Source organism: Larus michahellis, chromosome 13 (assembly GCF_964199755.1).
Source record: "Larus michahellis chromosome 13, bLarMic1.1, whole genome shotgun sequence".
Lineage (NCBI taxonomy): Eukaryota > Metazoa > Chordata > Aves > Charadriiformes > Laridae > Larus > Larus michahellis.
Window position 1 is genome coordinate 6,474,674 of NC_133908.1, and position 14,112 is coordinate 6,488,785.

General features: G+C 38.5%; 1 protein-coding gene across 3 annotated transcripts; it reads right to left on the minus strand.

Annotated features, from left to right (window-relative positions):
- Positions 1-1,122: 1,122 nt before the first annotated feature.
- LOC141750818 (solute carrier family 2, facilitated glucose transporter member 11-like) lies at positions 1,123-12,403 on the minus strand. 3 transcript variants are annotated; one of them, XM_074606573.1, is made up of 14 exons: positions 12,183-12,403; positions 11,359-11,567; positions 10,364-10,429; positions 8,158-8,256; positions 7,838-7,998; positions 5,951-6,075; positions 5,585-5,714; positions 4,857-5,005; positions 4,102-4,289; positions 3,844-3,954; positions 3,233-3,334; positions 2,994-3,069; positions 2,163-2,290; positions 1,123-1,825 (listed from the first exon to the last, which is right to left on the minus strand). In XM_074606573.1, exons 3-14 carry the CDS (start codon positions 10,385-10,387, stop codon positions 1,619-1,621), a joined length of 1,500 nt encoding a protein of 499 aa, XP_074462674.1. In that variant the 5' UTR covers positions 10,388-10,429; positions 11,359-11,567; positions 12,183-12,403; the 3' UTR covers positions 1,123-1,618. The 3 variants fall into 3 exon arrangements, with proteins under 3 accessions (XP_074462674.1, XP_074462673.1, XP_074462672.1); XM_074606572.1 differs by lacking the exon at positions 12,183-12,403 and having other exon boundaries at positions 11,359-12,178; XM_074606571.1 differs by lacking the exons at positions 10,364-10,429; positions 11,359-11,567; positions 12,183-12,403 and having other exon boundaries at positions 8,158-8,286.
- Positions 12,404-14,112: the final 1,709 nt, after the last annotated feature.

Genomic DNA, 14,112 nt, shown 5'->3' on the forward strand with positions numbered 1-14,112 from the left:
AGCTTTCTATAGCTTGCACTGAATGCTTGTACTGCAACTGTGTAATTTAAACAAATACTTTTAAATGGAGAAAACCTCCATATGAACATCTTAAGTTGATTGTGTTGTGTATCTTGATTTTAAGTCAGCTCCTTCTCTGTAAAGAGTCAGCAAATAAAATTCAGGAGATGAATTACTATGTGCCAGTGTTCACCTACAGCCCGTATTAGTGGATTGAGTCTCCTGTATTCAAAGCATTCTGAAAATAATGAGAGTCCTGAAAAAAATCCAGAAATAAAATCTATTTGTATAAACAGTTTTTTCAGGGCATGTTTCCTATGTCAAAGTGTTAAAAGCAAACTCAAGTGACAGCTCCATCTGTAAGGAGAGGAACTGCTGTTTGTAATATTGATGAATCTTTTCTTCAGTGATTAGTGGAAAGCAGGTGGCATGATCCAAAGCATTTAGTCAGGAATCATACTATACTTGTTAGTGATCACTTGGAAAAACTTAGACTGGATTTCTAATGAACTTTACAGCCTATTTTTTCTGCTGGGTAAAATAATCACTCATTATTCACAGCTTGCTTACATAACAGGAAAAACATTTCCAAAACAAACTCTTTCTTCTCTGAAAACATCTGATGTAATTCCCAGAAGCTGATGTACCAGGTTGGAAATCAGATCCTTAGACACCACAGATGCTCTTGGGAGTGTGCTTTATTTCATAGCAGCCATTTTACTTCTTTTGCATACAATAATATCTCTGGCAGGTCCTTCTCCCTGCATAGAGTTACTAGGGTGTTCTGCACTGAGATTTCTATTACATCTCCAGAAGGATTGTTTGGACAGGACAATTTCACTTTCAATATGTTTTTTTTCTATTATCATGACTGGAACCTTTTTTCTTAATTTACTGTGCTAAGTTTTGAATCTGTGTCTGCTTGGGTCACCTTAAACTACATGTCTGGCTTTTCCTCTATTGGACTGCTAAGCAAATATTTTAGACTTCTGTGTTTTCCCAGCCTCATGACTGACGATCATTTGGCCTTCTTAATCCTTCCTTCCCTTGGTTTGCCTTCTTAAATTATTTTACTTGGTCATCCATATTTCTGATACTCTGAGCTATTTGTCAGCAGTTTCATGATTACGAGGTGCTTAGAGCTAGTGAGGTGTCATTTAGGAAAGCCCAATTACAAACTTGAGGTACCCGTGGCATTGGGCAGGACTCCTGGGAACAAGGGAGACCAACTGAGGTCTGTGATCCAGGGCTCTGAGCAGATCCTATATGTATTTTCTTCTAGCAGGATTTGGGCCCTATGGACTGTTAACGAAATGTTTTAAAACTTCATAAGGTAGACTATCGTAACAGCATTTTTTTAATGGAAAAAAAATCTCTTTATATCCAGTAAATCTTAAAACGGAGTGGTGAAATATCCTGTGAAAATGTTGGGATATAATCAAGAAATAAAAGTCTAGCATAATGAATCTCATATCTGTATTACGAAAAAAAAAAAAGAAAAAAGGAATAAGGAATAAGGCACAAGAGCTTGCAGTCTGTTTTTAATGTTTCCTTTTTAGTTCTATTGCAACATTGTTTCCTGTCTTTTCTAAGAGATGCAAATTTCTCCTCTAAACATTCATAGTTTGGTGCAGAACACCTGCTCCTTAGGAAACTTATTTTCAGTGACTGAGGTTTCTTTTTTCCCAAAGTTCAGCTTGTTGAACTCTGCTTTTATTTCCATGATTGACTTTCCCTTGGTCTCAGGGAGATACAGGTAGATGAAAATTGCTGATAAAGCAAGGATTGCCAAAAAGATGAGGAAGCAGAAGGGTCCAAGGTTATCCTGCAAGCAGAAATGCGAGACACTGTAAGGAAAATAAGAATCTCACTACTATTTCCCTGCCCTTGGGTGCAAATCTGTGTCTTAGTAATTAAAATTCAAATGTGTGCTCAATACACAAACCAGGATGGGTATTAAGCCGGGAGTTTCCACCAGCCACATTTGACCCGAGTCCAATTGTTGCTCCACTGACAGGCCTGGGGGATTCCTGAGCAGGTTTGGTATTGGGACAGAGCTCTAAGCTTTGCATGTCATTGCAATTTATTGCTATTATTTTGCTCCCTGCCAGCATTCAGAAGTGGATTAGCTTGGAGGGAGGGATCCAGTTAGAGTCACTTACAACAATCAATGGAAAAATCATCCCAAGTACAAACAGTCCCATCCAGTTGATGCAGCCAACAATCAGAAAGGCTGATGGTCTGAATGACTGGCTGAAGATTTCAACCATAATAGATATAGTGGCTCCAGCTGAAAAACAAAAGCAAAACACAAACCAGGTATACTCGTTTCATTGCTCCTGCCGAAGAGCCTCACAATGGTCTACTTACACAGTGGTAGAAAATGGCAGACAGGCAGAATAGGTGGCCTGCTGGCAGGTGGCCCCTGCTACGAAGGTGAAAGGCCTTGATTCCAGAAAGGGACTACAACTGTTAATTTTGGTTTTCAGCTGTTAATTTAGGTTTCTCTTGTACACACTGGAATCCTTTTTCTGGTGCCAGTGGATCTGTGCAGTTCCATATTGCACTGGTAGCCATTATTAGCACAGTAATTTATAAAACCAGCTCCCCTTTTGGCTCCTGAGGTCAGTTCCACCTGAAGCATGTTGTTAGGCATAAAGCTTAACTTGCTAACTTAATAAAGATGATTAATATACCTGGCAATGCCTAGAATCCTGATTTTAGCTGAGGATTTTAAAAATTGTTCTGAAAGTTCTGTCTCAACTCCTCTGGAGAAGATGATACTGTATTTGAAATTATTTAGAATCTGTGATCAGCAATAAAATTTGAGGTGTCTGTACTCTTTTTCTGTCTCCTACTTGTATATATCTGCCCTTTCCTCCTTAATTTCCAGAACTTTTTACCATGGGACTAGTCTGTTCTTCCTCTACTAGTTGTGTCACCAAGCAGTACAATACAAAATTTCCTCCCAAAGTTGCCACTGAAGTACTCACATGGTCCAATTCCATAGAAGATAACGAATAGGAAGATCAAGATAACACTGAAGTAATGCATCCAGAAATACTGATGCTAAAAGTGAGAAACCAGTGATATCAAACCGTTAGATACATGACAGTATAGCAGAGTTCTCTATTTTCTGCCACTGACTCAAGTTTTTGTAGGTATCCTGTGAGGCAAGACCAAAAGGTGGGCTGATGCTGAGTAAGTAGCCAGAAGGCTGCTGCCTCTTTACCTGCAGTGACAGGGTCATGGTAAGGAGTGCTAGCACAGAACACATCAGCGTGTATCCTCCCCATAGCAGCACCTTCCTCCCAAATCGGTCTATAAGGGTGCTCTGAAAAGCAGAATACACGGGTCATAAATGCCAGTTCTCAAATGAAATAATTCCTCCCTTCACCACATGTTCTTCACAGAAGACTTATCCGAGTAATAGCCAGAAATCAATGTCATTACAAAATCTCTTAATTCCTAATGAATTTGGCTAGCTTCTTCAAAGCTAATTCATTTTTCATTTAGCTGTGTTTATTAGTCAACTCTCAGCTGTTGTTAGAGAGTTCCCTTTCTTGTGTGCTGTTATATATCCAATTGTGCACACATACATACACACATCTAATCCAGAACATCAGAAAATTATTTTACAGAATAAAAATGAGTCTAAAGACATACAGTCATGCCAATAATTTGGGAAAAGAGCTGCCTTTTATCCTGCATGTGGTTTCGCAGAAGCAGGAAGATGTGTCTTAGGTTATGCAAATCTTCCCTGAGCCCAGTTACAAGTAAGGAAAAGTACAATTGTTGACTACATTAAATTTTTCCTTCAAACTCAAGTCTGAAAAGACTTACACACAATATAGAGGATAAGCATTCACATAACCCAACTCCCAGGGACACGTATGGAATAAGGTATTCCTCAAACTTGGCTGTGTGGAAAACTTCAAAAGAATAGAAGTATATCTGAAAAATGCAGAGAAGAAATGCACCTGTGAAAAAAGTGTTGCTATTGTGATGCAGTTCTAAGCTGGTGTAATAGCATTGACTTAGAGGGGTTTGTAATGCTGCTTAGAGTTGTCTCTTGTTCTGGGGATAGAGAGAGCACTCAACTGCATTGATTCCACAAAGCTGCAAGGTGGTCATGACAGTCATCAAGATGTAAAGTTGCCAGCGCAAAGATCGCTCTTTTATTACTTCGAGGACACGCAAAGTTTTTGTGCTCGTCATTGCAGCCTTCTCCTTCATAATGTCATCAATTTCTGCTTGATGGTCTCCTTCCCCCCAGAGCTTCCTGATGGCTGTTGGGGAGAAAGAGGGGAGTGGATTATTCTACCAGTGTAGCTCCATCGCGAGTGGATATGTTAAACCCTTTAGCCTGCCTGTCCATTGGTGTTGGTAGCGGTGTTGGTTCTGTCTGCTTCTGCCATCTGGTTGGGTCTAGGGCAGCCGGCAGATGGAAAAATTTTGTTTCGGTTGCCTGTGAGTGTAGCATAACTTTCTAATGTTGAGTTGACTTAACTGTAGACAAACTAAACATTTAAGTACATTTTATTTAATAAAAAATGAACTGTCTAAACTGTTTCCTTGAAAGAAATAAAGTAGCTCCCACTAAAGTGGGAAACATTAGACATGCTAATATATACCTGTCTTTCTTGTCTTAACTTTATTAAACTGAGTGAGGCCCCAGGTTAATACAGTCGTATTGCCATAGGTACCTCAACTGTTTTATTTAGAGCTGCCTCTGCTATTACTCGATGGCACTGCACTGTGCTGTACAGCTCTGCCCTGCTTTCTTGTCTTCTATAGAGGCTGTCAATCTAACATATCAAATGAAGTGAAGTAAGTGAGGAAAGTACACACTCTACCTTTCCTGCAGGCTTCCTCATTACCCTTCTGTATCAGGAGGTAGGATGGTGAATCAGGGAAAAATGGGAGAGTAACCAGTTGAACCAATGCTGAAAGTCCACTAGATGCTAACAACCATGGCCACAAAGCTTCGCTTCCTAAAATCTCCCTGGAAAGTGTATGTGAAACAAAATTATGCTGAAATAATGTAATGAATGTTCAGGAAATTTTTCTGAGTGATGAAGATTGTTCAAATTCCATTCAAGGGTGCAGTGAAGCAAAAATCTGAATTGATAATCTGGCAAATTTCACAAATTTAGCTATTTTTATTTCAGACAATTTTAAAGGAATTATTTGGCATTTTGAAAAACTTTCTAAATATCATTAGGATCCAATATAATGTCTAGAGAGCCGATGAGACTCATTTGACCACTGTTTGACCACAGGACCAAAACATCTTGCTAAGACTTTTCATATAAGTGTAGGAAATTTTGACGGGGAAATCCCCTAGTAGAAAGGGTGTGGAAATAAGCAGAAATCAGGTTATGAGTAATTGATTTTCTGTCTCCTATATTTAAAACTATATGTTTGCCTCAAATATGGTCAAAACTTTTCTTCTGGCATAAGTGAAGGCCTGTTTTGGGGAAGATGAGAGAGCTTCTCAGTCACTGGCTAGGTGAGAGGATAAGGTTATAGAAAGATTTCTACTACTTTTAGTGTAACCTCAAAGAAAGATTGGAGGATTTACCGTAGTCCAATAACCTGTCCTGTGAGTTTTCCCAGTGTCAGAAAAACAGCAACTGTGGAGTTGGTAAATCCACGCAGCTTCTTAGGTGAAATCTCTCCTACATACTGAGGATGTATATTGAGAGAAAAACCTTTAACAAAGAGGAGGATAAATGACTGTTAAAATATTTAGAAAAGCTTAGCTTTCTGACTCCATCCTCTTTTACATTGTTTCCATTCACTCTAGTATTTGGATTAAAATTTCTTGCAAAAGGGATGGTGTCTTTCAGTTTTATGAAATGCCTAGTATATTTGCTTTAGAAATCATTCTCCAAGAATGGCAATACCTGTAGAGACAATCCTGGGACAGCAAGGCATGAGCACATACCTGTACCAATGCCATAGAGAAAGCGTCCAAGCAGAATCATCTCGAAAGATCTGGCTGTTTTACTGAAGGCCATGAAAAGGGCAGCTACCAGCATGATCAGGTTGGTTAACATTTGGCACTTTTTTCTGAAAGACAAAAAAAAAAGCCCATGATAATTTACTGTGAAATGAGAATCTCTTGTACTCTTTTGACTAATCCTGCTGTGATAGGAAGCATGGTACAGCCATTCCTGCTATTTTGAGGAATGGCTGAAATAATCTTCACTTTGGATAGGTAAAGTGATTCTTTAAAATTTCAAGATCCTTTGGATTTTAATTCATTAGTATTTCTTAGGTTAGAATTTAAACAATTGGAACACCTCATCAGCATTTCCACAGTACAAGAGGGAAAAGAGATCAAAGGAATGGTCCAGCTTGTCACCAAGATTTTTAAATGGCTAGAACTCCTCATAAAGTGTCAGGTTGTTCCTCGGAAATAATCTGCGTCCATGGCTCCCACTCTAGAATAGCTCATATTAAAGACACTCTTGGCTAAATGGATGTGATCTGAGATGGCAGAAAAACTTTTCAGAAGCATATTTCAGAAGACACTCTGTGTGAATCGTGAGCTGGTATGTTCACAACCCTCATGTCTCAAGCTCAGATCAAAGTCTTGCACTCAGTTGTTTTGCCATGACACTTGCATGCATTAAGGATTCACAGAGATCCTGTGTTTAGAAGACTGTGGTTCAACAATTAGGTTATCATGTGTTAAACAACCCATGGGAGAAGTGTATGATCTTATTTTCAATCTTGGGAGGCCCTCTGCATGTGGGATAAGGCAGTGTCCCACAAGAAATTTCTTGGGGGCACTTACCTGATAGGAAAGAACACAATTGCAGGCAGGCTAAGGTGGTTTGTTAAGACCCATATGAGGGGCCTCTGGATCAGTGGGTTGTGGAGCAGATCTTTAAGTGGGTCACACCAAGTTTGCCAATTTCTCTGAAAATGAAATTAGTGGTGTTACACAAGGCACTGAGAACAGACCAGACTGGTGAGGAATCCTTTCTCCACCCAGTGAGAAAGATACTTAGGAACTGACTTTCAGTGAAATGGATTGCCAAGAACAGAAATGTCTCTTGGACAATTTGGTTTGGTGCTGATTGTATGTTTACAGCATAGTTACAGGCAATTTATTTTTTTTTCTATTCTGTTCACATTTTCACATGTTCACACCTGGTTTCCAGGTGGTTAGAGTAACTGCATATAACATGTCACAAACACAAAACACACAGCTCCTTTTTGGGGGTTTGTAGAGCTTGGGAGATCTTTATGAGAGTGATAGGGCATCCTGAAGAGAACACAAGGCAGTTACACTATCCTGCTACTCCCAGAGGCACTGATCCAGCAATGTTTTGATGAATGCAGCATTTACAGAAGTACAGTTCACTGGGGAGGGCAGATAAACAATATAAAAGACTGCTTGCTACTTGAAAGACGTGTATGTACCAGCAAACCAAAACTGTTTAGTCTTCAACGGGTAATGGTAGGACTAGAGGGAATGGATTAAAACTAGAGATGGGACGATTCAGACTGGACGTTAGGAAGAAGTTCTTCACCATGAGGGTGGTGAGACACTGGAACAGGTTGCCCAGAGAGGTGGTGGAAGCCCCATCTCTGGAAGTTTTTAAGGCCAGGCTGGACGGGGCTCTGAGAAACCTGATCTAGTGGGAGATGTCCCTGCCCATGGCAGGGGGGTTGGAACTAGATGATCTTTAAGGTCCCTTCCAACCCTAACAATTCTATGATTCTATGATTCAATCAGACTGCTTCAACCAAGAAGTTTATGCATTCACCTTGGTATTTCCCTGTACTTTCTGGCTATTGAGCTGTTACAAGAAACACTTACTTTCTGTATTTTGTAGTCAAATAGCCACAGCAGAGGCTCCCCAGGAATCCTCCTATCCCATAAACAGACACAATGAAGGACCACAACAGCATAATTGTCTCAGGATGGAGGGGAGAGCCATGTCGCTCTATCCAGGTTTCATTAATAAACTTCCTGATGTGCTGGAAAATAAAATGAGATTAACAGTTGATGTTACTGTTAGCCAAAGAAATGGCATAAATGTTATCAGCTGAATGCTCAGTAAATTTGAGATTTGTGGGAGAATGGAGAGCTCAGGCTCTCCATTTTCTGTTTTCAACCTCAGAGAGGCGGCTACTTACCACAGAAGGGTAGTTGATGACAGAAATGTGGAATCCATATGGGAAACTACCACCAATTCCCAACACTAAGATCATTTGAAATAATCCCCGGAACTGAACCTGCAAAGGAAGAGTAAAATGCTCCACCATCTTCTCGTTAGTCTAGATTTGTGCAGGGCCGGGGTCTTTGTTGCACACTTGCCCTTTCCCTCTGGAAACCTGCATTGTCCACTTCAGATCCTCTTGGATTTAAACATTTTTCCAAAATCCCTCTAATTTGCTGCCAAAGTGAAATCATCAGCCACAGTGCCATAGCAAGACTATGTGCTAGTATAAGAGTGATAATCCACCACTTTGCTTGCAAGGAGAAATAGTTTTAAAAGACGTTCCTGATAGTGCAGCTTTCACTGTATGCCTGCAGTATCTGACAGGTTGGCAGTCCTGGAAGAGGGAATCATTTTCCTTGTCTGCAATCTGCAGTAATCTGGGTACATCAAACCATAATGTTATGCCACAAAAGTACAGCATTAAAAATCAACAACTTTTTATTGTACTTACTGCTTTCATTTTTGACTGTGTCGTATCTTTTAGCATAATAAAGAAAAGATCCTTTTCACATTCAACTTTTTCAAAAAGGCATGGACTACAAAGAGAATAATTTGGAATAGCCTCTGTAGTTGCATTAAAACAAAAATCTTCCTGAGTGACTTGGGATTTCATTTCTCCTTTCTCAATATTTTATTTTTTCTACTTATTTAACCAAGAAAGTATGTGCTTGCATCTTGAAGAGCTTGGCGTCTTCCAGGCTAGGAAAATACTGTCTGGCTAAAATTTCCTTGGTCAAGGATTAAGGATTGAGATACGCTGGCTGCTTTGATGAATTAAATAATTTTAATTGTAAATAAGAAAAAACATAGCATGTAACGACGTAGACCTTTTTGAGGTATGTGATACCACTGATAATCTGTCCTGTTTCCACGTGCCTGCAAGTCTAGATGGAGTTATCCTCAAGCAGCTTGGACTGTACCTAGCAGACCAAACCGAGGACAATTGTGATTTTAGGCCCATCAGGATCTGTGCAGCGTCCTTTGGAGATTAACTGCCTCTCCTCTTTTATTCAGCACATCACATACCGGGACAGTAACATCATGTCTGTATAGAGGACACTGTGCTCTGTGTTCTTTTCATGTTAGATATGAATTTCAGGAGCTCACAGCTTTTCGGAGATCGGTGCCTGGATGAAGTGAAGCTAGTAGAAAATGCAATCAGGCAGAAACAAAGTAATGCAAGTGTGAATAATGCCGGACTGGCAGATACTTAGAAGAATGGTCCTTCTTACAGTTCTTAGGACCATCTTTCAAGAGTTTGTTACTTAATTAGTCCACAGCTGGATTTCCCAAGTTATCACATGACAAGAACCAAGAAGCTATGGACCACTAGACTAAATTTCCTTAAAAATCCTGTCTCCGAGTCAATGGCTTTGCTAATTGGCAAAAGCATTAAAACAAATTAAGAACTCACCTTCTCAATCTTCCTTTTTTTTTGCACCAGACTTACAAATTAACAATTTTGATACTTAAAAAGGAAAGCAAAATAGCTTCTCGCTGGCCGTTGAGAAATAGAGCAAGAAATAGTTATCACTTCTTCCCTATTTAAGACTATGGAAACACCTGAGGAATGATATTAATTATCTTTGGATGAAATGAAGAAAGTCATTTATTTTAAAGCTTATGTAATGAATTTCTTAGCCTTTTGCAGTACAGTTAATATATTCATTACTTCAGGAGTTAATCAGAGTGCTTAATAATTAGTATTATTTTCAGTAATTCAGAAGACAAAAATACAGTAGCATTGTCAGGGGTAGAACTGCCAGAACTTTTGTTAGATTTTATTTTATTTTATTTTATTTTATTTTATTTTATTTTATTTTATTTTATTTTATTTTATTTTATTTTATTTTATTTTATTTTATTTATTTTATTTTATCGTATCTTATCTTTATTTTATCCATATTTTATTTTATTTTATCTTGTTGCATGGAAAAGACCATGCAACATGATTCTCATGGCCCCAAGCCCTTTTGTTCTTGGTGATGATTAAATGCAGAAGAGAAAGATGGTCTTGTCGCAAAAGAGCTTACAATCTTTAAGGAATCTGGATCTTTAGTATTATGTTAGCTTTGTCCTTTATAAGTCAGAGCCCTGAGAAAAAGTGACCAGATACTCACCAGGTCAGAGAAGAAGGTAGCCATCTCCTATGAAAGAGCCAATTCCTGTTGCTTACTGGCTAGTACCTGCCAAAAGAACCAAATGCTCGCATTATGCAACAGCAATGTCAGTGAACTAGTCCCATGTTACTGAAGTTAAATTTTACTTCAAAGGGTTTTGATTTAATTACACATATTTCAGCTGTTGTACAAAGTTTAGAATTGTTGGATTAAATATTTCAACCAACGGTTTTATCTAGCCCGAGTAAACAATACTGTGTCCCTTGAGGGGAACCTGTATTCTTCATCAACTCTGTCTTGTGCTTGGGGGACAGGGAACTGAGACATCCATTTTAAACAGGATTTCAATAACCATAACTTGTTTAGTTTTCAGTATAAGCTGAGAAACATAAAGACAAAGTTGTCTGTTAGGAATCTTAGGTGGGGCTTGGACAGTGAACTGTAGGACTTTGACATATAACAGGAAAGAGCTATTCTCTCTTCATGTGACAGCAACTGGAGCATATCGTAACTTAATCATTACTTAGAGGAATTGAAATCCTCCATCATTTTGGAATGGGGTGCAAACTTAAAGCACACCAGGCTTGACCAGCTGAATATTTAATAGTAGCTGATTTTCCTTTGCTGGGAGAGGAAGATTCAACATCATGCACAATTTTGTCTGGCATTTCCATTAGTCAGTATATTTATTTCTGTGTCTGTGATGAAAAAAAGATTGCTTTGAAACTGTTCTGTAACCTCCATAGCTGGATTGATGTCTCTGCCTTCAGGGCTTTAACTTTATTTTTTTCGTAATTAATTCATATGTATTTAGTTGGTAAATGGCTTAGTTTTCATTTGCCATATACACTTCAGTTAAAGAAGATGAGGATGAAGAAATCATAAAAGGCTTATTAGATGCAATCAATCAGTCATATTTACTAGAAAATACATCACATGCAAAGAATATTCACAGATTCTTTAGCTTATGTTTGAAATGTAGCATGTAGCACCACCTGGCCATTTCTCTCATTGTTCTGTGGTCCTTATTATGAAGTTGACTTTGTTGTTGATGTTTGATGAGGGTTCATGGCAGGTTTTTTCCAGGTTAGGTTCTCCAGCAGATAAACTGTTGTTAGAGCACAAATGAGACTGTTCCTTTGATGCTAAAAATTAATCTCCTTTTCTGTAGAGTCATACAAAGTTGAAACAACATAATGTGCATCTGACAAAGGAAAGAAATGCCATGTTAGCTGCTAGTATCTGCCTTGCTTAGATGATATTGGGAAAATGCACAAACAGGCAATAATAGGTAGCCACCAGTGTGGGGCATTCCTTCTCAGATGCAGCCTGTTGCACATGTTTTCTTATGTTCTACTTCACCCACTTCTACTTGATATACTTTATACATATTGTAACTTTTACCCTTTGCTCTTGTGCTTTAATTTTGGATTTCTGCTTTTGGTAGGTTAAAAGCCTTCCTCCCATAATGCCCTTAATGCATATTGTCTTTTGCATTTATGTTGCTTAGTTTCTGTACTGCTTCTGTGCTCTTATTATTTATACTGTGCTGAGGCCCCCTTTATTAGGTGATCAGCTTCATAATTAGTGCTAACAACTACTTAGCAGAAATCTCCCAACATCAGGCCATTTAGTCATCTATCTTGCAATTTTACAGTCACATGTGACACATATGCAAAGCTGTCTAAGCCTTCCTTGATAGAGGCCAACTAGATAATGTTTTTTTGGTGTGTGTGTCTAGCTGATAGCATTTCACTGATTCGGTTTTTAAGTGTTTATATCTGCCTCAATTAGAGTCAGTATTTGAGACATATCTTACCTATCAGCTGGTGTCTTGCAAGAAAATGTACATGTAGTGCTCCTGAAACTTCTGAATGACTGTCCTTTTTGTCTCTGTCACCTCCCATGTATATTTGAACCATGACTTTTTGCTGTTTCATCCCTTGACCAGACTTATCAGAATACAGCTCTTGCTCCACTGAGCACAGGCGAAGGTTGACCTGTGGTCCAAATAGCTGTTCTGCTTTGTTGTCACATTAATGTTCCGTAGGGCATCAGGTCACTTCCTGGTGAGGGTCTTATGGGGAAGGCTTTCCTAATAACATCTAATGAATAACTGAAATCAGAGGAGTGGTTCACTAGAGAGTCACTCCAGCAATGCTACGTGGTGCCACTCTGCTTATGTTTCCAAAGACTTCAGGTATTGTTGTAATGGAATGAAAGATGTTTTCAGAATGACTGGTTAGGAAAAGAGAACTCTGTTTTCAAAAAGTTGAGATTTCATCTCTATATTGGTAGTTGTATGCAAACAACTATTAGTTTTTAATCATGTATGTGTATGTGTATTTATATATGGAACACTACAGAATTATTGAGCTTTACTGACTTTAAGGACAATTCATGTTTTGTAGATTATCTTTTAGTGAGAAGTCTTAGGTGTCCTTCAATACTAAAGAGAGGAATGATGAAAAACCCCAATCAGGGAAGGGTACGCACACCAATAACTTTTTTTTTAGTCATCTGTCCCTAAGGGAGGTCCTGATATTGGGAAAGAAACATTTGTGGAGGCCAGAAGTTTTGTTACAAGGCAATGTGCCATTTTTATTATGTTTAACATTTCCAATTAAAAATAAGCAGCCGTTAAGATGAACAATTGAATTCATATTTTCAATAACCTTCTTTGAGTTGATGTAATTATGCCACTCAAAGCAGTATCAGAGTTAAAACCACTTATTATACTGTGCAATCTAGAGATTGGATTTTAATTTGTGTAGTGTGCTCTACTGTGAGCCTTAGCTTTGTTTCTGTTCTTCCTAAAAGTATTGCTTTGCTACTAGGATTGTGTTAGCTTCTCAATAATGGAAAACGTGCAGAGTATTAGACGCCTTCTAAAGAAAAGTCCCATGAATTTGCATATTTTAAAAAAGTTTCTGGTGCAATTAATGCCTGTGGTACCTTACAAGATCAGGCTATCCTTTAAGGCTCACAGGCTCTTTTTACCTTTAACTATGTATAGCAGGAAGAAGAATTAGGAACTCGATATCAGATTGCCTTGAAGATCATTCACAGTTTGAAAGCCTGCAGTATGTGAACTCAAGCACAGATGTTGATTATAGATCAGTGTAGAAAATTATATTGCATCCATTCCTACAACAGAGATCATTGGGTATGGTATACCACACTAAATCTGGAAGTTAGAAAAGTTGCATATGATATGTTTTAACATATTCTCTCACTTTGTTTCCTTATCCTTATACATACGACATGCTTGTAAAAATTGGCAGAAGTCCTATGAGAGACTGTAAAATAAACCATAAATTGTTGTTGGAAATGCTTAAATGAACACCTTAGAAGTTCCTTATGTTGGAATTACATTTCCCACTCTTACTCAAGTCTTACCTAGCTGTATGAGTCTGGCATAAAATATTTACAGTCATCTCTACAGCTGTCAATCAGTATCTACACTTGCAGTGAACAATAACTGAAGAGTCTGTACTGATTGCACATCCCTGAAATATGAGTATATGTGATCACTTCTTAGTCATGATGGAGAAATACACCCTAGGCAGGAGCCCTGCATGTATCCAAGAGATGGAGACATGACTGAGCTTTTGCTGACAGTCTGCTGTATGTACAGTAAGCTACTGCACAGATTTCTTTAAGAGGAACAGTAAAGCAACAGCTGTTCTGTTACAGTCAGGAGTTCCAATCTGGGGCAGTTCTTCTGGTGTAAATTTGGTCCAGGTAGC